Source organism: Copidosoma floridanum, unplaced genomic scaffold (genome assembly GCF_036245765.1).
Source record: "Copidosoma floridanum isolate Cflo_tuat_1 unplaced genomic scaffold, Cflo_Japanese_pri ptg000012l, whole genome shotgun sequence".
Taxonomy (NCBI): Eukaryota; Metazoa; Arthropoda; class Insecta; order Hymenoptera; family Encyrtidae; genus Copidosoma; species Copidosoma floridanum.
Genome location: NW_028321889.1, coordinates 7,737,781 through 7,765,758, shown reverse-complemented (window position 1 = coordinate 7,765,758; position 27,978 = coordinate 7,737,781). Strand labels below are relative to the sequence as shown.

General features: G+C 45.6%; 1 protein-coding gene across 1 annotated transcript; it reads right to left on the bottom strand.

Moving 5' to 3' along the window:
* Nucleotides 1–90: 90 nt before the first annotated feature.
* LOC106642461 (uncharacterized) lies at nucleotides 91–27,978 on the bottom strand. Its single transcript, XM_089590502.1, has 7 exons — nucleotides 27,713–27,978; nucleotides 23,252–23,347; nucleotides 15,119–15,906; nucleotides 14,749–15,025; nucleotides 5,552–5,742; nucleotides 186–356; nucleotides 91–114 (listed from the first exon to the last, which is right to left on the bottom strand). Exons 1-7 carry the CDS (start codon nucleotides 27,969–27,971, stop codon nucleotides 91–93), a joined length of 1,806 nt encoding a protein of 601 aa, XP_089446628.1. The 5' UTR covers nucleotides 27,972–27,978.

Genomic DNA, 27,978 nt, shown 5'->3' with positions numbered 1-27,978 from the left:
GAGAATACCATTTTTATTTAATCAACAGGCTCAAGACCTATACTTACTTAAGAGGTACAGTTAGATGATATTTTTTTTTATTGGTGCTCATTAATTTTTTGACATAGGTTTATTCTGTGAAAAAAAGAGAAAAAAAATCTATAGAAATAGCGAGCAGAGGGAGCCGCGTGTTTGTTTTGCCGAACAGGTTCATTTTGCGCGTTGATGGGCTCGAGGTTGTTCCCGAGAAAATCGAGTCCAAGACTGAAGAATTGCACGGGCACGTGCCTCCGAGGGTTCAAGCCTTTCCTCGTTGTCTCGGGCGCCCTATTTGTCACGCGCCGCTCGACGGGCGCTGTCTTATTAGACGACCCGGCCTTGACAGATCGACTCTTTTTTAAAGGACCCTCCCTCCCCTGCCCTTCATTTTTTTTACTCCCCCTGTTTTCCGTTTGAAAAATATCCCCGTTGATATTCCACGTCGTTTTCACGCCAAACAAAAAAAAAAAAAAAAAAAAACGGCGCGTCAGAGAAGAGGAGAACAAAAAAAAAATAGGGGGACGAGGAAATGAAATTTGAATTAAACAAAAATTTCGCAGGCTCTCGACGAGCGCATTTCATTTTCGAGTACAACTCAAAATTTACATTTTACGCGCCGAAGCATATTTACATGTGCGGGCCCCGCTCGTGAAAAAATTTACATGCGCGCACATAACTCTCTGGATAAACAAACGTGCAGCAGTAAAAAAAAAAAAAAAGAGCCCATTTACGCCGAGACCGCGGAATTTATTATTTCGCGGCCCCTCGAGCGACTGGGGCTCGTGTGGAAATTATTATTATCATTTCGAGCTCTTTCTCGCGTGTAGTGCCTGCCACGGTGGCGATTAACTCCCCTGCGCCTCGCGGGCGTTTGGCGCAGCCTCGAGATTAAAAATTACAAGTGGCCCTGAAAAAAAAAAAAAAAAAAACCCACAGTGCCCCAAGAGCACGGGATTGAAACAAAAATATGAAACGACGTCCCCGAGTCTGTGGTAACTCGATCGGACTTTGCGCCAATAATCTATATTTCTCGGACGACCGGGAGCCACCAGTGTCCGGAAACGGGTTGCAAAAGAAACTATGTTACAGACGTGGCATGAAACAAATAAAAAAAATCCAACACGTACGGTCGCACGGGCTCAGGCGTCCTTGCATCGAATTGTTAAGGACAGCTGACGGATAATCCCGTTCATCTAAAATTCCATTACCGGCGCAGCGCCGCTCTGGCGTCATGAATAAAAGAAAAAGAAAAAAAAAAAGCCCGCTTGCAGCGCAGCGTAATTGGGGGTAAAAATGACATTTTTCGCGCCGATTACGAGAGCCACGCTTCGGTGTATACCTGTGTATAGTATATACGTGTACACGCGTCACGCGTTGCACAAAGCGAGATTTCGTCCGCGTCCGTCGTGCACCTATATCCTATCGACAAGCTCGCGCGCTTTTGTCCGCTTCGATGCTGTACCTGTACGTATACACTGTTTGCGTATCAGCAACTTTTCTTTTTTTTTTTTTTTTTTTTTTTTCACGGCTTGTTCTAGTTCGTCCATGCGTCCGCTCGTTTTGACCCGCTCTATTAGATCGGGCTCGCGTCGAACTAGAGGCAATCAATATCGAAGCATTTTTGCGAACGGCTACATAGACGTGCAGGTACACGGTAAGCGTGTATATATTATATATATTTTTTTTGGTGCCTACGGGTGCTAGGTTTTCGTTAAATTTCACTCCATGGCCCACATCGACATCATGCAAAAGGATTGCAAAGAAAAAAAAAAAAAAAAAAAAAAAGAACTCTCCGACGGCACTCAGTAAAATGAACTTTATGATTCACGCGAGATGAGGAATCACAAAATGTACAACAAAAATAAAAGATTAATCGTGAATGAGGAAAAAAAGAGTATATACATATATATATATATATATATATATCCGTCGTACCGTACGCACAGAGTAAGTACCAGTCAAGCTGCTGCAGCATTTTGAGTAAACCTTAGATTTACGACGACTTTGTTTTTCCCGCGAGCGCCGTCCTACTCTCGCATAAAACTGTTCCTTCCCAAGCTGCAAAAATCCAATCCAACAGCATAGGTACTCGCATCCCCATTCTGCCGAATTAGGGGTAAAAAATTTGTGACACAAGCAAAAAAGGAACAATAAGATCTAAATTTCAACTTGTATATTTATACCAAAGGAAGGAAAAAAGAAAAATATGTGTAAAAAAAGCGACACAGCTTCAGCCGTCTCATTCGTATGGATGTACTCGCAAGCTCCTCTTCTTCCCTCCGGGCAGGAGTCAAGTGTCTCCCAAGGAAGCGGCGTAGGGCGGGAGAGGGTCATATATTCGAAAGAGGGCCGGGCCTCCGAGGGGCTGTGAATACCTTAACAGGCATAAAATGTACGCCCACATATAGGAGCCGGTGTATACAAGTATATGTATATGTATGCATAAGTGCGCCCGAAGGAGAGCGCAATTTGCCACTGCCTACACGTCGAACGAGGACGAATTCGTCCGAGTCTCCTACTGATGTCGATCCACCGGCTTACACCCCGAGAGTTTGATTGATGGTGACTCGCGCTTTGTACGCATCACCCATCGCATATATATATATATACATATGTATACATAGAGGCACACTTGCTTCAGATGAAAAATGGTGAGTCGCTGTAGATATAAGTGTACTTATACGTATACACTTGTATTGAAATCGCAATGGCCAAGCATATTTACGCCGGGAGACGGGAAACGCGAGATGCGTGAATCATGGGCTCGAGCTGTTTAATACCTTCTTCTCTATTATATAGGGAGAGAGATAGAGAGGAGGATCATTACATGCATATATATACACCTTCGGGCAATCTGTTTATGGGCGCGCCTGCGCTTCGCCCAAGAGAGAGTATCCCTCCTCGTCACCCCTCTTTTGCTTCTACCTATGAGCACGTACTTGTACCCCGAGTTTGGACCCCGAGGACGCACCCCCGCGGCAATTAATCTTGCCCAGAATGCAATAACTGTCCAATCTGCCGGCAACTCTGGGCTACGTCACCGGGAGCAGCCCCTTTTCCGGCGCTCCTCGCGCCCGAGAGCCAAGGCCCGTGGCATCGGGGAGAGGCGCGAGCCACGGATTCTCTCGAGTTTCTCTCTCTCTCTCTCCTGGTGATGCCTCCTCTTGTATATTACAGGATATATTATATACCCTTACCTTGGATAGATATAACTATATGCTTTTGTCTAACACCATGCACTGACGGAGTGAGAAATAGCCGTCCTTTTAGATTTTACTGATTTTATATTTATATATATACTTTATCTTGGAAAAATTTTTTTATGTTGCGCGCGTGACTTACCCACCAATATATGAGCCATTGTCTTGTGTAGGCGCACTCGTATGCATAAGTGTGTACGAGTGAGTTGGGGAAATACCACAGCATTTATCTCTGCAGCCAAGGCAGATTTTCAATTAACGATACGGTGGGGCGAGCTGATTTCATTCCTCGTCGCCGTATGCCACTCGATGTTTAGAGTAAACAATAAATCAGAAGCCAAAGGACGAAAAATCGACGGCGAATTTAAGCGGAAAGGCATTAAGCGAGGGGTACCCCCTGCCGAGTGGGGGGGGTAGGGCTGTTATGCGTTGCCGTGTGTGCGAAGCGAAAGGGAAGCCGCGGTGGGGGAGCACAAGACGGCAAACATATTGGACCTTGGAGAGCCGGCACAGTTTGCTTAATTGCCGCAGTGCCAATTTTTGTTATTACCCAGAAGTGGAGCACTGCACTGTAACGATGGCGACGCTAAACTCGTACCGTTAAAAGCCGTGCCGGAGCTTTTATCAATTACATCTTTTTTTTTTTTTTTTTTCTTTTTTTTTTTTTTTTTCTTTCGCTTTTATCCACAACAATGAACCAAATCAAAGTTACCTGTAACTGTCTGCGTTAAATAAGTACATGCATACACACATGAGTCTGCAATTATTAAGAAGGGTGGAAAGTTAACTGGTGTAATTTACAAATAGTAACAGCATTTATTTTAATAATAATAATAATTATAATAGTAATAATCATAATAATAATGATGATAATATTAATAATCAAATGACAATATTCATGGTAATGATAATAATAATAATAATAATGGTGTGATGATGATGATAATAATAGCGAGGTCTAATTACAATGATTTTACACGAGAGTGAAAGTTACAACAATGAAAATTCGGGTAGAGAGTGAGAGAGACAGTTAGTTCTATTAGTGATTTGTGATATAATCAATTGTTTTTGTATTCATTTATACATATGCGTGTCGTTCAACTCATTGTCAATCGAATCTCTACGAATAATGTTTTCCCTCGTTCCATCTCTGTCGTATATTTATAGATTTCTCGTCTTTCTCATTATACCTTACAATATGAATTTATGCAATATGACAATAATAATAATAATAATAATAATAATAATCTACACTATATTTATAATATTTATAATTAGTCTTGGTGGTCCGTATCGCGATGACAGGCCAAGACTACGTGCACATATGATGTATATACAAGTTCTCTCGTTACACTCGATTACCTTTTTCTTAGAGAGCAAGCTATTTTCAGCAAAAAAATTAGTTTAATTACAGCTTGTTTTACGCTATTTATAGACAGTGGATTAATGCTTGCTTTTTTATTCTTTATCTAGTCATACAAAGCTCCGTACACGCGAAATAAATAGACCTCCTATTTCTATCTCTTAAGTACTAAATAACAATCAACAGTGACCAAAAAAAAAAAAAAAAAATTTTTTTTTTTTTTTTTTTCAACAAATTACGGACAATCTGCTTACAAAAACGAAAGACATTGGATTCGATAGCGAATCCGAAATCGATTGCACTGAGAAATTCAGACAAAACTATCATTTGATACACAACATTGCTATACGCATCGAAACTATAGGTGCACGTTTGAATTTCTTTATCGAGCTATACATAACATATACTTTTATCCCCCCTCGCCCCTAAAAATTGACATTTTCAATAACACTACTTTTTTTTTTTTATGACAATGGTTGAAAGTGTCGATCCAACTATATTCGGCAAGTCGAATGAGGATAATTTCTTTTGCCGTTTAGGTATCACGCGCGTGTAAGCCCAACGAGTCAAGATGCATCTCCAAATCAATCGGAACAAGTATTTTTTCCATGCCCGTCAAAAAATAAAATTATCCGCACAATCGACCGAATGCACAACACACGATAAGCCAATTGGCGAACAAATGTGTGCATACACACGCCGTGAAATACCAACGCGTAATGTAACCATTTGTAAAAAATGCACTCGAGCACCCGGTCGGGTGGTACACTACCCTCGTGAGGGGTTAAAAAGGAAAATTCGGTGGCGTTGATCACCGAGTGTACTTTGGCATCGTCATGGGGACACCAAGTCATCCGAGCCCACTGGTGCCCATAAACGCGATTCACTGGATCATGGAGGCGTTGGCCCCCGGGGGTGGTGGTGGCGGTGCGAGCGAAGCCATGGTCACGGGGCGCTGCACCACCGGGACCGCGGAGCCACCGCTGAGGTCGGCGTGCTGAGTCTCGCGGTGCCGGCGAAGATCGACCTTGCGCTGGAAGGATCGGCTGCACAGGTCGCAGTTGAACGGCTTGTAACCCGTGTGCTTGCGCGAGTGCGTTATCAGGTTGCTGCTCTGGGAGAAGGCCTTGCCGCAGATCCCGCACTTGTGTGGCTTCTCACCTGCAAGAGACGCACAGACGACCACGTTACAATCTCTCTATACCTTTTTTTTTTTTTTTTCCATATTCAAAAGTAAATATAAATATTAAATCATGATGAATTAAATAACATAGTGTACATGCGGGTGTTCTCGTGTAATGCTATATGACCCGCCCGTACTTCGAATCAAGATATCATACATAATAACGAATAGAGTCTCGGAAGTCGTATGCGCAAGCATGCAGGGCATCCGAAAGCAAGGGACGGCATAAGTAAGTGCAGAGAGGGTGAATCCAGCGCACCGCGGTCCAGCATCATATAAGTATATATACAGGTCGGGAGGGGGTGAGCGCGCGCGCGCGCGCGTAAGCGAGAGATGGACAGAGAGAGCAATAAAGAGAAGAAGGTGGTGGTATCCGGGATTCGGGGCACGCCCGGTCAAGATTTCCTTTCGAGCGGGAATCTCAGCCGCCCCCGCCGCCACCGACTGCGAAAAGAGAGGAGCAGGGAGAGAGAGAGAGAAAAGAGAAGAGCGAGCGCTGTACCCTGATTGGCGGCTGGGGGCGGCTCCGGGCCTTGGTTGCCACGGCGACGGCCTCGGCCCGCGCGCGAGCGAGACGGAGACAAACGAGGTGATAGGTAGGCTATACCCATACACGCGCGCACACCTACAACCAGCCAGGGGCGACTTGGGCTCTCTCTCTCTCGTGATGCTGCCCTCCGTCGTCATCCCCCGCCCTGGTATATTTACTGCGACGAGGACGCGACAGGATAGAGAGCCCCTCCTAATAGACTCGTCATTCCCGTACGGATGTATACGTATAATACTCCTTCCTTTGGCGGGGTACTCGTGACATGAGCATAGCCCCCGTCATTACATATATATTATATACACGATTGGCAATCACTATCGGCTGGGATACAAGTGCAATAATGTATTCGTATATGTATTGATGCAATATATTGTACGGTTGAGAGAGAGAGGGAAAGAAAAAAATCAGTATGAGACGGGCCAAGAGGAGCGTACACATAACCCACTTGGTCCCGAGAAAGCTATTCGCGTCGGGAATCGCGCGAGGGTTGCGATGAAATTCCGGACGAGCGGGTCGTCCGGGGGAGTATATATGGCAGGGGTGCAAGGGAGCAAGGGCGGACTGGAAGGAGCTCGGGAATTTTCACAGCCGAGAGAAAGCTCGCTCTCGGGAATTTACGGGCTCGTAAAAATCAAGAAGCGCCCGCCGGCTGGGCACAGCTTTTTCCCTCTCTCTCTCTCTCTCCCGCAGTCCGTTCACGTTGTCGGGGGCTCTGCACGTCCTTGTGCGCGCCATTCTGTACCCACGTACACGTATACAACATATACATATATATACATACGCGTACACGTACGCCGGGAATCTTACCGCCCTGTACTCGTACATGTATATGTATATATGTGTACCCCGGAAAAGCTAAGCCCGAATGTCTGTTCTGTTCTGCATGCACGGCCTCGCTCATCATATTTTCTTTACCCAGTAAGGCATATATACTTTTTTTTTTTTTTTTTTTTTTTTTGGTTCTTCACGCAACCATACTCGACGTCTCTCTGATTGCGTATCGACGTGTCATCATTGTTACGACCGCGCAATGGATATACGTACACCGAGTTGTGGTGGGAAAAGAAAAACAACGAATGTAGTTAGAAAAAAAAAAAAAAGAGGTTGTCCGAACGAGGTTGAAAAATCCAGCCACGTCAAAAGTAGCGAGGAGGAGGAGGAGGAGGTGGGGTTCTCGTGAACTTAACTTCCCTCCCTGTGCCCCGCCTGCAACTCCCGGGGTCGTTGGAAAAGCGATCAAAGTGCCGTCCTGTTCCTCCACCACCCCCTACCATAGCCCATTCCTCGGGAAAATTCTTTTCCACTTTTCGTGCCGAAACGAGAGAGGGAGGAAGGGAGGTCGAGCCAAGTTGATGGCAGTACTTTATACGTAAGAGCGAGGGTATAGGGGGAGGGTAAAAGAACCCCCCCAAGATTTGCCAGGGTTTAATACGGTTCGAGGGGGGACGATGGCAGTCGTCTTGTAATGGCGTCTTAAGTTGCGCAGGGGCTCTCGGCAACTCGTCCGCCGCAGTCGATCCTCCACTCTATATGTATACACCTGCACGCCCCGGCGTAGGTCCTCCTCCCTCCTCCTCTCATCCAACTTTGAAAGCCACGGAAGACGGCAACAGTGGAGAGTGTTGGCAAGGATTAGCATATTCATCGTGAATTCAGGGTAAATAAATGGAGGGTTAATTATGACCGAGCGACTCGGGCGGGAATGATGAAGTTACCCGGGTGTGCACCCCACCTGCACCGAATCTACCATAATAATAATAATAATACCCGTTGTTATCATCTTTGAGCTGGCGAGAGTTGTAACCTTGCCGCGTATATGAGGCACGGTATACCTACTTTGTGATTTTTTTTTACTTTACCAACTGTCGTTGCGCGTACGAGTATTTTATATTTATAGGACTGGAGGGAAAAATGCAATCGGCCGATGCACGGGAGAAATCAATTCCTATAGAGCCGAACCGACCCCGTTGCCGCGCCAACGACATCCTAGAGGATCGGAGGAGGCATCACACGCGCATCCTCTGGCCTCGGAACGGAGAAGGTGGAGATTGGCGCCGAGGAGGAATATACTTATCCGTGTGCACGGGGGGAGGGGGGAGTAGGAGTAGGCGGCGAGAGGTGGGAGAGAAGAGGAGACTCGCATTGATTTCCTTCTTCCAGAGCCGAGATATACTCTCTCCGTGTCTGCGCGCCCTCCAATCCAAATCCCCGCGAGTCTGGGGCGTCTCTCTTTCCCCGAGGAAGTATGGAACAAGACAACGCCGACTCATATTTCACGCCGTGGGTTTTTCGAGGAGGCCTCCGAGCCCCGGCTTATCGGCCGATATCAATCAGACCTGGGCTTTTTTTTTTTTCTTCTCCCTCCTGCGGATTCCTCGGCTTACGTGCCCGGGGGGTCCGAGGGGGAGCATCACCTTTTATCCCGCCTAAATGATACATCAGGACAGCTCGACCGGGAGGAGCGTGAAACGTATATACATATATCGTCACCGATGATGGCCGCTCGGGAGGGAACAACAAAATATGAAGAAGAACAAACGTGTCACGTGAAATGGGGGAAATGCCCATAGTATCTATACTTTCACCGTTACGTCATTTATACGAGTGATACGCATATCGATCGATAAATATCGTGTGACGTGTGATTCCTGGAGGACGATCAATCGAGACGGGCACGACACGCGTATACGGTAAAAATGTACGGTTGAGCTGCAGCCGAAACGCGATTTCGTCGTCACTGCATGCGTACACAGTACAATCCCCAGGACTGCGCTTTCGTCAGTCTAGGCAAAGCTCGATCATTTACAAGTGTACCGTGTCCCTCTCTCGCTTCTCAACCGTCGAACCGAACAACGAAACAATATACGTAACGACTGGAATTTGCTCCTCAGAGACTGTAGGTGCGCGCGTGTACTGCAGAAGCGCGTCACCCACTATATAGCTGTAGTGGACCGAGTTTCTATTTTTTTTTTTCCCCCTCCAAAGCACCCGTGATGTTGCGAAATTTTTTTTTTTTCTGTTTCACCGGTGGTCGTGTGCAGTTAGTTACAAGTAGTAGCGCTTTAAATCTGGGGCATTCGGGGAATAGGTGTACGGTGTCGCAGAGAGAGCTTTTTTTTCCCCCTTGGAGGTACACGACTTTTTTTTATATTTTCGGCAAGATTATCCACCGGAAATGAAATGAATCTACAATGACGTTGCAGACGCGAAAATTACACGATACCTATACTGAAAAAAAGCACTATACCGATCCCCTTGCGGGCACAACATCTGAGATGCCCGTGTATTATGTCGCGAATTAACGTTGTATCGAGTCGCGTTTCCTCCACCCCCTCTATCTCTCCACCGGATCCTTGAGAGCTTCCGAAGAGCTTTGCCACTTGTCTAACGTCACGCCACGGCGGCATTAAACATGCAAATGTGCCGGAGATGGGTGTTACACCGACGACGGCGAAGACGTGGCCCCGACGCCGCGACGATACCCTGTACATATATACATGGGGATTGAATTTCTATGAGTCTCCGGCTGGTGCGGTTACACCGTGGCTCGTGAGACATTTTTCCAAAGTAATAACGCCCTCGGCTCGCGTCGTTGGTCGATAAATTGTTGTGTGTGCACACACGTAGAGGCCGAATTCTTTCCCACCGGCGCGGCCAGCGATGTTCGGCCCGGATAAATCAGTTTCTATAAAAATCCATATACACACGTCTCGTTTCGATCGCGGCGTGGAGAAGCGACGCGCAATTATTATCAATCAAGGGTCATAAAAACGCTGGTTACGCGGAGAGACAAGACGAAAGATCGGATTTGTACTCCACCGCCGGCCGAGCGATTCCCGTAATGGAATCGAGGCCCATATGGCTATCGCGCGCACGCACCTAATATATAGCTGTTGCGCACTTTATTGGTAGAGTCGCGAGATTATATATACGATCCCGCATTCTCGCGAGCTGTGTATAATATAGATTACGTGTATAGGAGAAGCGAAGACGGGCTTCTTCTCACCACGTACAACAGCACTAAGGAGCTAACCGACTTAGCATCTCTCGGTGCGCCTGTGTACGGTATCGCGTTTCTCCCTGTGGCTCGCATTAGGAGGGAATCGGCTTTCCCGCACCAGCCAGAAGCTACGCCCCGCCTGATACTTATCAAGGGCTGTCGCTGCTGTTCGATGCGAAAATCCGGTAATTCAATTTTTTTGCCTCCGCGCCGCTCCATATGTATAGGTGTGCCCACACATGTACGCAGCTCTGACTTTATCCATATCGACGTAACAGAGAAATGCGGGAAAATACTTTTTTTTTTTTTCATGTTACTTTTATGCGCATACACGATTTTATCGTTTGGCTTTTTATTGTAGACGATCAATAGACGCGATATCTACCGGGTGAATTTTACTTTTATTTTGCATCAGAACTAATGATTTATGTGAAAAAAAAAAAAAAAAGAAAATTAAAATAAAAAAAGAAATTTTATTACAAAAAATATTCATTACGATAAGTGACGATTGAACGTACAATGAATGAGATTAGTTTGAGATGTAGAAAACAAAATTATTAGGTCACAAAGTAGTATCAAATACACCAAGGCAGAGAGACAGTGTTGTGACGAGAAGGTCCAAAGGCCCCCGGGGCGTGAATAATCCAAAGCGTCGTACCCTGTCAATATATATATATACATGTATAGCAGCGGAGCGGATTACACAATACGGTGGCATGTACAACAAGTGTCGGCTGTCGAAAAGTTTAAGCAGAGAGGGATAGTGCAAGGGATGCTCTTGGGGCGCCAAGTCAGTTGGAAACCTCTAATGGCTTGTGGCTCTGCTCGAGTGGCCCTCATACCCGTCACCCGCGACGCGGACCACTGCACTTGTGTCTATACAATATACGTAAGTATTATATCATATTTATATACTTGGACACCGATGCGCGTATCGACGCCCAACTGGAAAAAGATACTAGGAATGAAATTGAGCGTAATTTTTTTTTTTTTTCATAAAAATTACATCGGCCACTGGACTTGATATATTCAAAGAAAATTTGTGTCAATCAAATATATATATATTAGTAGTACCTCTTTCCATTAAAAATCAAACAGTAAATGATCGTGCAATCGTATATATAACAGCGAAGCATACACCGGCAGTCTCGAGTAGAAAATGCTCATTGTCCGGGAGGTAATAGCGCCAACCGGCAAATGAATCCGAGAAAGCCAAGCGGATAGAGGGACGTGCAGCAGCGGCGTCATATGGGAAGGATGGGAAAACAAAGGGGTGAGCGGACCTTGTATATTGCTACACACCTACCCACTGTATCATACGCTATAGATTTTATTTAATGCCATCGGTGCGGTTCTCCGGTCTACGGCAGGTTGCAATGTTTACTGTGAAAACAGCCACACGGGGTGATTGCCGGCACAACCGAGGCACTGTACCGTTTGACGAGAGTTGTATACACACGCGCGCATCGCGGAGTGCCTATATAGTACGAGAGTCGTAGGTGTCTCTATATGCGGTGGCGCCTGTATTTACTTTGAGTTAAAAAAAAAAAAGAAAACTCAATCCAGGTCTTACAGGAGAACTCGTAGGTCTACTCCAATCGGGTGTATCCGATGTAATGTACAACAAAGCTCCTCATCATCCGGGATCAAGATGATTTTATTATTATTATTATTATTTTTTTTTTTTCACGCCATTACAAGCTGTACGGCTAAACATCGGGAGGGTCTGTTTTTTCAACTGTCACCGTGTGCCGAGCACTCGGCACGTGCGCTCTCGCGTCTGTTGCGGCAGGTTGCACTTGATTCGTTTTTGCGCCCGCGCGCGCCATCACCGGAGAGCAAGGACCAGCACCCAGCCTCCCCTTAAACATATATACAGCAGCTCCACCCCTAGTTGGCTCTTGTTGCCACCATCGCCGTCGCTGCTTTAGGTATACCCACTACTCATCGGCTGCACGAGCAATATTTGCTCAGCTCTTATTCCCGCTCTCTAGGCCGATTGTTACCGTATACCTACCTCCCCCTACAAGTGGGAGCGTGTGCTGTATTATTATTATTATTATTGTAGCGCTGGTATATATACGTACATACACAGTGGCGGTACCCACCTACCTAATAATGATTTCACGTTACGCCACGGTCCCCCGGGGAATCTGACGGCGCCGCGCCCTCGTGCCTACTCTGCACATGGCCCGCTCTTTTTTTTCTCTCTCTCTCTCTCTCCTTGCACCTCGTCTTATACGTATACTTTTTTTTTTTCGCCCCCTTTGTCCGTGCCTCGCTCGGATTGACTTTTATTCCCCCTCCCGGCCCTGCTCTCGTTACTCGATTCAATTTTAATTTTTCCATCCCCCTATACCCCCTCATTTCGAGTGTAATTTATTTCGTAACTTTACCTGAACCACTTTGCGGCACGATTTTTGGTCTTTCGTTTTTTTTTTTTTTTTTGGGGGGGGGGGGAAGAGAAGAAAAAAAAAATTTGTCGCCACCAGTATTTTCATCAAATTTTACCCCCCAACGCCCCTAGCGTTAACGGGATCCAAACAAAAACAGAGTCCGAAACTGCTGGCTTAATTAAAGAGAAAGGAGAGAGCGACGGGAGGCAAAAGAGAGAGAGAGAGAGAGGAGCGCCAATCGGGGGAAAAAGGTAATTCCCCGGGAGCCATGACGCGGATGGGCACATATTATACACGGGTCAGCTCGTTCCGCGCCTGAATTTTTCATCCCACCTGAATAATGAATTAAATGTTCCGTAGCGGCCCCCTCCATTCGTGTCTCCTCTCTTTTGCGTGAGCGTATGCGCGCTCTTGACCAGCCTGTGGGTCCCCCAGGTTGTTAGCAGACTCGGCCATTGTCTTGTCTGCCCCCCCCCTTGGAAGGAAAACGTCTTTTTCGAGAGAGAGAAAGCGCCCAGGGTAATACAGATGTGTGTGTACGCGTGCGGGGAAGGGGGCCGAGGTGATAATTTGATAAGGCATCGGGAGGGTTGCCATGGCGACCGGAGACTGCCTTTTTCGCCTCCACTCTCGGTTACTCTACTTCTTCTTCTTCTTTCTCCACGCAGCTCTGGAACTTTTTTTTTTTTTTTTTTCCTCGCTCATCTGCTCTGTCTCGGCAGCCTATCGTAGGTGAGGGCCAGCGGTGCGGCACTATATATCTTTTCCTTTCCTTCACGCTGAAATCCACCCTTGGCCTCTTGTGTGATGTATAATACAGAAAATACCAGTTCAGTACCGTAGACGAGTGTCCCTCCTCCTCTTGATCTCGTTTCTTATTTAACACCCCTGTAGCCCATCCCTCTCCTTGTATATATACTTTGTACGCTTGCGCCAAACTCACGACAAATTGTTTAGGATGAAAAATCAAAAGTACGATTCTCTCTCGTGTTGGAGAAAAGGGAGAGAAAAAAAAAAAAAAAAAGGGAAAATAATATAATTAGGGGTATATATACGTATGTAAATATGCCGTATACATAAAGTTGCAGGTCGTTAATCGGCGCGCACTTGATATCCTGAGGCATCGGAAAGGAGCAGCGGGCACTTGATTCCCACAGACAATTTGTCGGCAGTAAAAATCTATTTTAGGATTACACCCGCCCGGAACTCCGTAGGGGGACGGCATCGTCTGCCAAAACGGCGCTGACAAAGAAGAGCCCGGCAAAGAGAGAGAGAGAAGAGCCCGACTCTCCGACGTACACTTGTACATATATATATATACGCATATATATCCATGGGAAAGTCGGACCTAACTGCTGGAGGAGGGGGGGGTGGGGGGGGGAAAGAGAGTCGGGCGGGTGCCCTAAAAAGGCATTACGATTATTACCAAACTCAAACGTCGAGGGTTCGCCGCACCCGAGAGCTTCTGCCCGCCACCCCCTCCGTCCATCTCCCTCGATCTCTTTTCTTCGCTTATACACATTATATATATACATATATGTACGTATGTATGCAACACAAATAAGCGCCACACATATAGCATATAGGAATATATATACGTGATATTATGTGCATATGGAAGTTGCGGAGCACCTACACGGTGGTTCGCGTATATATATACATGGAACTGACTCGCCCCAGACGTTGGATTTTTTATTATTAATGTTCCGAATCAAGCCGGGCCAACGTCATAATTGATATACTCGCTCGCGAGGCTATTTTGCAATTCTACTTTTCGTTATATTCCACCATCCAGTGCGCGGCTTAAGAGGTGAAGGACCCACCTGGACTCGCTGATCTATCTCTCTCTCTTTTTTTTTTTTTTTTTTTAAATATATTTATTGGTACAAAATTATCAAGTGTCCCTTGTATAGTATTCACGAAAACGGGAGGCAAGAAAAAAAAAAAAAAAAAAAAAAAAAAAAAAAAAAAAAGTAATTTGAAAGTACAAAGTTTGCGCGTATAGGTGTATAAATGTATATGATAAAATAAGACTCACCAGTGTGTATGTACGTGTGTTTCTTCATGTCGCTCTTCTGGTGGAAGCGTTTGCCGCAGTACGAGCACGGGTAGGGCCGCGTGTCCGAGTGTATGAGCAAGTGGGTGCTGAGGGTGCTCGAGCGCTTGAAAGCCTTGCCGCACTGCTTGCACTCGAACACCTTCTCCGCCGAGTGGACGGCTCGGTGCTGCGTCAAGCTTATCTCGTGGCCGAAGGTCTTGTTGCACAGCTCGCACGCAAAGGGCCTCTTACCGTTGTGCGAGCGACGCGCGTGCACCTGTACTCGCATCATTCATTCATTCATTGGTTATGTACTTAACAGCTTCAAACATATACGTACGTACTATATAATATATACATATATACTGACCTCGAGGCCGTGCGGGGTCGTGAAGGTCTTGTCGCACTTGACGCACCCGTAGTCCCCGAGGGGGTGGTGGTGGTGATGCAGGTGGTGGTGGTGGAGCGCGTGGGACCCACCGGGGGACTGCAGTCCAGCTGCCGCCGCCGCCACCGCCGCCGCCGTTACCACGGACGTGCCTCCGCCACCGCCGCCGTTGCTGCCCCCGCCAGGATGGACCCCGCGTAGGAGCGGATGCAGATGCGGGGGCAGCAAGTGGTGGGGCAACAGCTGGGGGTGCAGGTAGCCGAGCGGGTGGTGCTGCTGATGCGGCTGGTGGTGGTGGTGGTGGGGCGTGATGACGACGCCGTTCTGCATGGGTAAGGTCGAGTAGAGTAGCGATGTCGGGCACTGGTGTTGCTGTTGTTGCAGGTGAGCCGAGGGCGGGTCCGGCCTCAGGAGGGCACTGACGCTGAACGAGTCGCCCGACCTGCTAATCGACTGTTTTCCCCGCTGCTGCGACTCGGCGGTGCACGGCTGCTTGACGAGGCTCTGCGTGAGCAGCAGCGTCGAGTGGGGCGACGTGGGCGAGGGTGGTGTCGTGGACCGGGGTGGGCTCGAGCCGTCGTCGTACTGCTGGAGGTGGTCGTCGACGTGTTCGTCGACCTCTTCGACGTCGATGTCGATCTCCCCGTCTTCGGTGCGGGGCGAGTCCGTGCATGGCGAGCGCGAGGCCGAGCGCCGCGTCGTCGGGCTCCTCGATAGCCTCAGCAGCGGGGAGCGGACGAGCAACCGGCCCACGCTGAACGACAACTGATCTGTGGATCCAGACAAACGTTCAAACGTCCTTCGTTAGACAATGTTTTCCAGTGCATTTGGGCGCTTTTAATACAATACGGTCAATATCGAATATACGTGAAAGCTTTTATTACAAATTTACAAGTTTGAACTGTAAACATTACCGCGCTGGAACGGTCAACCTTAAAATGATTGGTTAACAAATTTTACTTTTCCGCATACAAGTTTTTACTGACAATAAATTTTTACTGTTAAAAATATTTAATTTTTTTTTCTCTCGGCGTAAATCATACTATAATTTTCCATTGATTTTCCTGCAGTTGGTCCGAGTGAATATAAGAGAAAGAGAAAGAAGAGAAAATAAAAAGACAACGACAAAAGCTAAAAAAGACATTGGTGGGAGGGTAGGGTCGGGTGGAGTGGAGCGACGTGCACCCTCCAGAATCCCAAGCACGAGATCTATACGCTTTATAACAGATATGCGTTTGTACCTATACTACTCTTTTTTGGGGCAGATGTATGGGTGTGTGTGTGTGTGTACCTGTTATGTACGTGTAACTTTTGTACGCACACCCTCGTACGCTTTATACATAGATAAGAAGAGATAGAGAGAGAGCAAGTCCCACGGAAATGAAATTTGAGTCACGTAGTGTACGTCTTTTTTCCGGAGAGCAGGAGCAGGAGGTGCTTTCTGTAACGCTAACGAGGCGCCCTACCTATAGGGTGGCTGCAGCGTGGCACCATCAGAAACGTGGAATCCCAGAGCAGAGAGGAGCCAGGCAATCTCGTGAAATGGGTCTCGTTTCTCGGATCAAATACATTTTCGCTTCTCGTTTAATCTCACCTCCGCAGACTTGGCTCACTTTTTTTCTTTTTTTCTTTCCTCCGCTTGCACGCCTACACCAAGCCACTGGGTAATCCTGACTATTCCAATTAACCAACCCCTTCACTTCGGTACTTGGAAAATAAGGATTACCACAACAGATTTTGTTTCTGAGTACAATTTACATATTTCATACAGCCACTGTTCATGTTTGTCAGCACTAAATATACCCGCGTATCGATCAAAGTAACGTACAATGAATGATATGGATGCTATATTCAGCAAAAGGTAAAATCTACGGAAAACAAAAGTGCAGTATGATAAAAAAAATTGTTGCGCAGCAAAAACGAGCGAAAGGACGAGTCTTATGTCCCACATATATATACCTACACGTGTACGATTTTGTGGGCAGCAGGAAAACGTAAAATCTCACCCCTACCGAGTGTATTCGCCCGAGGAGCCAAAAAGGAATTGCGCAAGTGCAATCGTCTAAAGTGCAAAGGACACGCGGCCCCTCCCCGGCTCATCGCCGCTATATACAGTGCACGGTCCGTCATCTCGCGGTGATCGATACGTCGTATACCCGATACTACACCACGTCCCAGCTAAATTCAAACAAAACGACCGCAGCCCCTGGAGTCACGGTGCAATATGAAATAAAATTATAAGAGTAGGCGCTAGCATCAGCAGTTGAAGATTTCAATGGGGCCCGGCGTGATTTATAACTCGACCGATCGGTTCGCGAGCGAAAAGGGATCGCGCCCATACGCAGCACATTGGTTTCTCCTCCTCTTGTGTCTATCGGGCGCCCCCGCCTTTTTCCTCACCACCTACTCGTTCTCCCATTATTATAATATCATGCCGCTCATCCACTCTCCCTTTGGATATTAAACTCGTAATCCGTGCGCGCGACACGCGGGCACGTGCCGACTACTCTATACGTCTCGCCTCCCTTCCACGGACCGCATCCTATATACACTTGCACAGCCATTATGCGGCCGACTAATCGCGTTTAAAGCTCCCCCACCCCACGTATATATATATATGGTACGTGGGTGGATAGCTGCAGCTTGATCGTACGGTCGGAGAGCCACTTCGGACACCCTCCCGCCCCTCCTCATCGTGATTGTCTATCTGTCTGTGATCCATATCTGCACGCGAATGGCTTTCCCAACTATATAATATACTTACTTACGGACAAATACTAATACAAAAGTGTCAATGCGGCGTTTGGCTGCTCGCACGCGTCACCTAATGGATAACGCACGATCAGGATACCCGTACATCTGCATCGAATTCTGGGAGGGGCTGGTTTTTCCCTTATTTCAATTTCAATTTTCACGTGTGATATTATTCCGTTCAAGTATTGGGAGGACTTTGTTTCGCTCGATGGAAGAGACCACTCGCGAGTGGTTGGTAAGTTTATTAAGTTGACGGAGACGACCGATTAGCAGCTTATATATACATATAGGGAAACTGTAGCGAACGTGAACCCGCTAAGTGTGATGGGGGGGGGGGGGGTAAGATTTTGCAAAAAACAAAAAAAAGAAAGGCCCGCAATAAGGAATGGAAAAAGAAAAAAAAAATAGTTTGTGGTGTCTTGAGAAACGTCGTCATGTATAGGCGATGAATCATTGTGGAAGACGGTGCACATAAATCAAATTCCAGCTCAGCGAAATGCACTTTGCGAGCGTATGTGTATATGCATATATATACACGTAAGTTGCACAGGGTCTGCTCGAGCACCAGCTTCGTCGGCTCTCATGACTTTTCGGCGCAGCTAGTGCACACGAGAGGGGGAGAGGAGGGGGAAAAAAGCGCCTGGGAAAGAAGCGCGAGGATATAATGTGGTGATGATGAAGACGAAGCAAAAGAAAACAAAGAGAGAGAGAGGCTCTCGGTACGCGCAAGACGCACCACGGGGGAGACAGATGGGCGCCCGGACGTAAAAAGCACGGCTGATGCCCTTCGTTGTATGCGCGAATTCTTTCTCTCTCTCTCTCGTCGTCGTGTGTTCCATGAAGGCAGCTCGATGCAGTTGGTGCAGGGCAAAAAAAAAAAAAAAAAAAAAAAGGGTTGGTTCGCACGACGACATGCGAGAGAAATCAAATTAATTGCGTAATGCAAAGAGCAAAGGGAAAAAGAGGGAGAAAGAAGTCAGTTCGTTGCCACCGGCTGCTTCCCCAATGCGCGCGCGTGTCTCTGTTGCATACGTATATATATAGGTATATATGAACGACGCGCTCTACAACGTGTATTATACACACGCCAGTCACCGACTCCACCCGTTATTATTATCATCATCTTATTTAATCTGATACCATCTTCTCGGCTATCCTCACATTATAGGGGCGTATAGAAGATTTTTTTTTAATTGTTGTACTCGTGTACAGTCATTCGAGTGCGATGTTTATACAAAGTAATCGTATCGCATCTTCAGGCAGTGCACTTACAACGCGATGATCGTATCAGAAAAAGAGCTTTATTCGGGCCCAAAATTACGAGAATATTGATTTTAAACTAAATAATAAAAGCATGCGATATGAAAGAAAAAAAAAAAAAACATTTTTGCTATGATTTACTTTACAATATATGCACAGCAGTGCTTTATCTGAGTTGGTCAATGACAGATATGTAGCATTACCAATTGGATCGATGGGTATACAGGAAACATCGGATGTAAGTATATTTCTGATTACAGTTGTAAATTATGTTGACGAATATTCGTTTGTTGTCAATCCAAAATCTCGTTGTTAATGAATCACTCGTCAAGTACTTAACAAGTGGACCTCTCTATCGGTGCAAGCCCATGGGGGAACTTGAATGGGAAAGTACACAAACTCGTAAAAATCGGAAAGATCGTTAATTAGCCGGCACACATCTCGGGTTACAAATTTCGAGTGTTAATAAAAACGATCTTCGTAGTCAGCTAAGATTCGTTTGGCTCCTGGCACGAACAAACTCCCTTTTAGTAATGAAAAATGAGTCATTTTCCAACAGTAATACCATAAGGGTAAATCTTTCTCCTTGAAATTAAAGGGCCAATGAAATAAAAAAAGAAAAAGTACATAAAATCTGTAGTCTCGAAAATATGTGGAAGCACTTCTTCTTACAAATGTTTATTCCATGCTTTTTATCGAACAACAAAGTAGGACAGAGCGCGTTGAGTCAACACCCGTATGTACTCGAGCAGAGACCCATTAGTGCATCAGCATCGGGTACTCCCGTGTAGTAAGTATGTATAGGCGGGATTTCAGATTTTTCGTAAGTATATGTACTATACCGAGTCGGTGACGGGTCTCGCGACGACAGCACGTGCGCGTCCAGTGACACGAGCAAAGGAGACGAGGAACAAACAAGTTGTAATAAACGAAAAAAAAAAAAAGGGGGAAAGGAAGAGAAAAAGACCAAAAAAAAAGTATAGGTACAGTTTAGCACTTATATATATATGTATTGCGTAGTCGCGGGCGCTTAGAAGATTAATAGAGGAACAGAAGGCCAAGACGAAGGAGGAGGAGGATGGAAGGCCCGGGGGAGACAATTAGATCGAGTTAACGGAGCAACTTTAATCTTCTGTCGTCCGTCAGTCGTTTACTGCGTAGTGATCTGCCGCTATTAGAGCCGTCGTACGCTCGAGCTTCCGAGCGGCGGACCCTTCCGCTCCGCTGATGCACTTTGACGTTATATATGTATATGCACAATCGTACACGGCACAAAAAACCCGAGTATTGGCCTCTGCACCGTATACGTGATGTATATTGTACGTCATTCTCCTGAGGACGTATAAGACGCCGCGACGATGCTCCATCTTGTGTTCGCGCGGACGAGGATTTCATTGGACGGAGGAGCGCGAGGGTGCACTCGAGTCTTGTTTCTCTCTAATCGCGCGCGATGATGGATCCATCCCTACCGTACATATATATACACACACATGCGTTTTGCCGATTATACATTGCATCGGTTCGCGCTGCGCGGAATGGATGGATTCGATTAGTACAGAGGGAGAGAGAGGATGTCGCGCGACAGCGGCTTATTCAATTATATATTGAATTCTCGAATCTACGCCCGAGCACTATAACTGTGAGATCCATGTGTTTTGTCGCTCTTTTTTTTTTTTTTTTTTTTTTTTTTTTTTTTCAGGCGATATTTTAACTACGCTTATATACGCAGAGCGACGATTTCGGTGGCTCATCTTTCATACCTGATTTTTCGGCAACCGAGACATTCTCGAGGGAAAACCCATTTTATCGATCGGTGCTACTCGACTGCGGAAGTTTAGCCGCCGTAAACATCAACGGGTTATTAGTATACGATGAAGGAAAAAAGGCCAACTTTGCGCGCGAGCTGAGGGACGTACATATTGAACTTTCAGTTTTTTCGATCGTTCCAACAGACCAGTAATGCAACACCTGTGGGATGATACGTACAGCTTGACACGTAATATTTGAAACGCTATAGGTACATCCGTAGACATAGTTTTTACCTTGCGCGGAAGGTGTATACGTAAGCTCGAAGCTCAATCAATCGCGGGACGTCAGGATTCCACTCGAGGAAATTTGAATCTCAGAAAAAGACGAGCTATACAGAATTTGTTGTACACAGGCGAGCTGGTGTCAAATAAAATATTAATCTAGTTTTGCAATGAGTGTAAGAGCTGTCGGGGTAGCTGCTTCGCTGTCTATTTACGTGTTCATTACCTTCACAGTGGCATATACGTATTTGGTACGTGTACAAAGACGAGCCCACGCCATTGAGGGTAGTTTGACACTTGTTTGTAATGTGTATACTGGACGGGGATGAATGCCCGTAAAACAAAAATTTTAAACCAGGCCTTTGTAAAAAAAACCTGTGGAAATGATCCAGACATTTGCCCAAAAAAATCCTCACCATACTCCAGCAAGTGGATATTGTCTTGGACAGTGCTCAATAATGCATAGATGCCGTACTTTGTACGCAAAGGCAAAGCAAGAATTGCAAATTTTTTAAAAAGTTATTCATGGTTATTGCAAAATGATGCAACCTCATCCCAATGTATATACATGGAAAAGCAAGAGCTGTCAACTAAGCCTCGATAATGATGTTCCGTGATTTTCATCTCCGATGTGAATTTTCCGCGTATCCGCCTGCCACTGAATTAATACGTACATACACGTCCAAGTACCTGCTTATATACACAGCTAGGGATTGTAAATCATGAAACGTGCATCGCGCATTATTACGTACACGTAGGCAATCACCGATCGAATAAACGCGCGGCCGAGCGGCTCGGCCGAACAACAGACAACTATAGGCGGAGTATAATGAGGAAGCTGCAGTCAAGCTAAAGGGATTAAGAAAAGCTCGGCTGCCCCGGTGGTAGGTACTTGCGTATGTATATAATATATACACGTGCACCTATAAAATCTATATACAGATGAGTACTTGGGTTGGTTCGTATGCACGGAGGCGGCATGAACGAAGACGATGTCTCGTTAATTCAAAGATAGCCCGTGCGTGGCCGGTACTGGACGAGCGCGTGCAGATCGAGTGATTGAAAGAACGGAGGGAGGGAGGGAGGGGAGAAAGAATAGTGTACATCAACAACGTCGGCTGAGGAGGCCGGTGCCGCGGCGCAAAAGAAGCCGACTCCAAATCCGGTTTGCCCGTGCGGCTCTGCGATCCGCCTCAATTGGGCCTCCGATGACCACGGGAACACACAGAGGGGCGGCCAGAGGCGGTGCGCCGAAAGGATTACGGTACATATGTATGTATTTATACATAATTACGAATGCACGCGTTTGTGCGGGTTGTTACAATATAGGTGATGGGGGGGTACACGGACACGAACGGCCGGGCGCGTGCTGCCGTTTATTCCAATCATTGAACTTATCTTTCTTTTCCGTGTAGATACTCCTTTCTCTCTCTCTTATATTTAGCCCTGAAAAATTACTACTTGATCGTGTCTTACGTGACAAGGTAATCAATTTCCTAGCCAGAGACATGCAAATTAGTTGTTTTTACCGATTTTCGCTGGAAATTATGTACTTTTTTGCTCGATAAATATATTGACTGTTATCAACGAAAAACTATTACTTGGTATTTATATAAGAATTAGCCCGTAAAGTATTGAATCAAGTATATTGGCCAACACGAACATTTTCAAACCCACCAAAAAAAAAATGTATAGCCTTCTTGCCAGGAAAACCGAGCGTTTGACAAAAAAATAACTTGCAAGCGAGCTTTTTTTCCCCTGTATGGAGTATCGTTCAGAAGGTCTGCGTAAAAGAAACCAACCATACATACAACTTATCCTCATTTTCCAGCGATACATAGGTGGGGGGATGATGGCTTTGGTATACTTATCCCGAAAGTTTGTACAGGTTTCACCTTTTGATGCGCTATATGACAAATGATCATCGATATCGGCGAACCTCTACCTTTCCACGGGGAGGAGAAGAAACACATACACGTATCGCCCGAATGAGAAAAGTTCCGTGAGTTACGGAGCCGTTGGGGATAATAGTGTTTATCGTATAATGTACGGCTCGGTCGAGCCCCCTCACCTGGATCAGATTTTGGGAAGGGTGGCAGGCTCGTGACTTCGCTGGCGTTGGCGAACGGAGCCCACAGCCGTGGAAACATCAACCGTACGTCGCAACCTGCAACAAACAAAACATTATTATTTTACACCAACGGCAACAACGACTGATTATTCAACGAATTGCAAAAACAGCCGCTCCGCTCGGCTTCTCTCTCAAATTGCGGCACTTGGCTTGATTTGGATTGGGGAGGGAAAAAAAAAAAAAAAAAATGTAAAAGTGAATCTGGCAGAGGAGTAAGCTCTGATGAATTACGTATTCCTCGAGCGTCGGAAAAATTTGCCCCTCCGCGAGTAGTGGTGTCTTCATTAGAAAGTACGGGGAGGGAGGGCCTCTCCTCTATTTATCAGCCTCCCTCGCTCGCTCCGAGCGAGTAAATCGCCCCCCCTCCATCCAAACGCGCGCTTTTCTCTCGATTAAAAAATACGCTCGTTCGTCTTGAATGGCGTTTATCGGTGAATCTGCCGCTCATCGGGGAGGACAAAATTACTTTCTGAGGTATCGATTACGCACAAGCGGGATAAAAAAAAACGACGGCAAACAAGGAGGAATGAGATTTTAAGCTTGGACCAATAAAACCTTAGCCGTGGCGTACAATGTGTATTTATGTGCTTGAACTTTGTTCTCCTCGCGACAGATCGGGGTGCTATTGTTGACCGTGCGCCCAATAAAAGGAAGAGGCTCACGCGTGTCGTCCCCGAAGATTACACCACCACGGTACCTTATCGGATCGGTTATAGGTACACCAGCGGCTATTGTGTGTACCTGTGTGCAGCGAAAGAACGCGCGGGAAAATGAAAAATCCTTAATCCGGGGTAATAGAAGCGCGCCGGGCTCCTCGGATAATCCGCCGAGGATTAAAGAGCCGAGCCGCAAAGTTATCTTCGCCGCGGCAGGATTAGCGAAAATAAATCATGTTTCTCTCCATACGCGTGTGTGTATACCTATGAGGGCAGAAACAGAGATAACGCCAAAGCGACGATTTTCTTTTGTACACCTAATAGTATATATATATATACCTTTACGTCCTGCTACACATCGTGCATTAGACAAAAGTTCAACGGCTATCACTCGGTTCTTTACAACAACGCACATCCTTGACTATTATCTTACAAGTGCTGGATGTTCGATTTTAGGGTAGCCTAATTGGGGTGTTTATGTTAAATGTTTCTTAACGTGACGATAACATTTTTATTCCTCAGAGATATGACGTATCGGCCTTTCGAGAAGTGCGTTGGCATCAATAAGTATGTATAGGTATATAGGTACTCGATAATATACGTTCGAATCAATAATCGGTGCAGGTATGCGTTCGTTGTCGTTTGAATATAACTAAACCGACGATACACCTGATCTGATTTATATAAACTTTGGGAACTCAATTGCCTTTGCAATCTTGGCGGATCTTATCCGGCAAATCACACTTAATCCCCGTGACTCTTTTCGCAACCGATGCATCGGCTTTATTGCCCGCGCGAGCTTTGCCGCGAGCGCGCGATATCCAGATTTTTCATTTCCTCGGCACATCCATACGCTTGACGAAAAATAAGCTGCTTACACCTGCAAACCTTATCGATCGAACATGCACCTTCGACTCTTTCTATCTAGTTGCGAATTATTGCGAAAACGTTTTTTTTTTCATCTTTTTTTCCCCTCCGATAAACAATACTAAATTGTGTGATCGACAAAAGCGCGATTCCACGAACTACGTAACATTTCGTCGATAAGCTTTTGGACGCGCAATTCGTTCACGTGAAATCCGGCCAAGCTGCATCGTTGGTGATTATACCAATAAATGGTACAAAAAAGGCAAAATCTCGTGCAAGTGCGCGTAAATGGGCACGCATAGATTTGACCATCTCACTGAAAATCAAAGTCTGGACAAGTGTGTAAAAATTGTTAAATACTCGTCTGTGGTATTTATGTGTCGATTTTTTTTTCTGTAAAACATCATTCGTTGAGATGGAGCTGATGAAATAGCTTTGGGGGCGTTGATTTGTTTGCTTGTGAGCATTGCCGTACTTGGTACATTTTGTCTGGAAATTCGCAGTGTACACAATGTATAAAATGATGCATGTACTCCCGTCAATGTTTGCAGCAATAAAAATTAAGACAATTTTTATTGTAGAAGCAAAGCGCATCATTTTTTCTTTTTTTTTTTTTTACCGATTGAGAGGAAAAGTTGAGTAACCTCATAACTGACTGACACTTATCTATTTGAATACTACGAGTACAATTGGATCAAACTTTTCGGTGAGCGGATGAGTACGAGGTAAACTTGCTTTTTCTTGAAAGATAAATTTATCCTTTTTTTTATTTTTCAATAAAACTGGTTTTATTAATCCGGAGTAACAGAGTCACCGTAAAAAAAAAAAAAAAAAAAAAAGTGAAACACGTAAAAAAAGGAGGCAACCAGTGCGAGAAAAGACCACGACGTACATATATGCACGGCAATTGCAAGGTAGGAAAAAAAGGTGTTTCTGTAAAATTTTAATCATCACTTTTTCGCTATCGTTTACTTATTTGCGTTAACTCGCAATTCATTGGGTTAATTACACAGCTAGGTGATGATGGTCCGTAGCTTAGCGAGGACAGTATGGACTTACAGACGCACAAGAGCCTTGTTCGGTGGTTTCACATCATCACCTGTTGAACAACACTCATTATACTTACGCGTTATAGTCACACCTGTAGTAACATATTCTTAATAGGCCTATATGTATACGAAAATGCATGCACGCACGAGCAAACAAATTGTTACACGTGAGGCGTTCGATGTGCATCCATACAATAGTAAAATATGCGTAGGTGTTGAGTGTTTAACACGCGTGTGACGCATTATGCTATTACCTCGTATGCAGGTATCCCTGCAGGAGCACAAGTGTATCCAACACAGTCGAGCAAACAATATGACCTATACATGAATTACAACGTTTCTTATGTAATGTTGCTCATAAGAAATAATGATAAACTTTTATACCAAGGATGTGCCACAGTTGATTGTCCCACGATCGGTATTACCAAATCCCTATAGACGTATGCGTGTCACATGATTGAACAAAAACTGATGTTAGTGATATCGTTGTAGCCACGTAAGTATCTCAATGGAAAAAATGACGATGACAAAAAAAAAAAAAAAACATGAGGGTTTACCTGCATCAGAAAAATCTGTGATGCAATGGGCGGCTAATTGCCGCCCAGATACGGTATATTTATATACATAGAGGGCTCGCGAGACGCACAAACAGAGGGGATGCGCTTTGGCGTGCCTCGCGAGGCTTAAAGTGCGCGCTTAATTACAGGGAGCCTCGCTGCGTTGCCGATGTGTCTACATACGTATATACGTCATATATACGTAACGTGTCACTATATGGGCGCGGGCGTGCGTGCGTGCAAGCACATGCAGCGAAAACGAGCTTGCGGGACGCAGGTGTGGGTGCGAGTGCAGCTCGGTTGCAGGGAGCAGCGGTATAATAGCAGGGTGTAATGGACAGACCGATGACAGGGAGGGTGCAGTGCGTGTACCTGCGTGTTTATATGCGCGGGGTGTAAAGAGGAGGGATGTATCTGTACAGGAGAAGCGATGAGTGACGCGCGTTTGTCGGCTGCTGCGATGCTTCGCTAGGGAATATGCGAGAGCTTTACAATCGCCGCGGGTGAAACCATCCGAGGGTGCGTATACCTGTACATGTATAGAGGGCAAGGGTGAGACTCTATCGAGCTTTGCATTGGTACTGCGCGTTTTTATTTTTTTTTTTTTTTTTTTTGTGCACTGGTACATTCAAGAGTAACTTCAATGGGTGATGAGAGCTTTTCTGATTCGACCTTTTAAAAAAAAATTAAAAAAAACAGTAGGAACAGCCATCATGATAATTGTGCTCGTATTTTAGTCCCCAAACTTTGGTTAATATATTTTACTCGATGTAAGTAGACTGAACATATATTCGTGATGAATGACTATTTTTCGCTCAGATGAGAAAAAGCTTTCAAATTCTCCCTTGTCCCGTCGATCATACGTTTTACACGCTATTCTAGTTGACTCCAAAATTTTATACGCCGATTAGTGCCTGGCGCAACAAAAGTTCCTCCACACGAAAACATTTGGTATATGAAACAATCGCATCAATCAAATAAACGAGTTTTAAAAAAAATCGAACGATTTCCCTGGTTAAAAAGAAAAAAATCCCCAGCAATGAGCTTTTTTTCCTATACGTGAGAGCAGGTATACACGCGCGAATGTTAAAACGTCAACCCCTTCCAATCAGATGTGCGGGTAAAACGTTTAAAACGCGTACAGCAATGACAATATTTCGTCGAATGGAGGAAAAAACTTGAGAGACCTCGTGGAGGTGATTGTTGAAAGTGAAAAAAAAAAAAAAAAAAAAATCTGTCGTAGAAAAAACAGGACGGCGGTATACCACCTACCTTCGGCATCGCTGGTCACTATCCTCGTGCTCTCCTGTGGATTGTCGTTTTTGTGATTGTTGTTGTTCGTGTTGATATTGTTGTTGTTGTTGTTGTTGTTGTTCTTTTCGGAAAGAGCTCGCAACTGGTGGGGGCTCTGCTGGTGCTGTTGCTGTTTGGGCTTGACGACGCGAAAGGCCGACGCCTCGGCTACTCCTCGCCGGGAAAAGTCGAGTGGTCCCACCCCCACCGGCGAGTGCTGCTGCTGCACTTCCATCATATTTGTA

Bases quoted from the DNA above. Each gene is read 5' to 3' on its own strand.
- LOC106642461 (XM_089590502.1), bottom strand. From the start codon at position 27,971: ATGATGGAAGTGCAGCAGCAGCACTCGCCGGTGGGGGTGGGACCACTC. The intron at 5,743-14,748 runs GTGAGTCTTATT...CGTCTCTTGCAG, and splicing joins ACACACGTACATACACACTG to GTGAGAAGCCACACAAGTGC. The intron at 115-185 runs GTTCGGCAAAAC...TTTTTTTCACAG, and splicing joins TCAACGCGCAAAATGAACCT to AATAAACCTATGTCAAAAAA.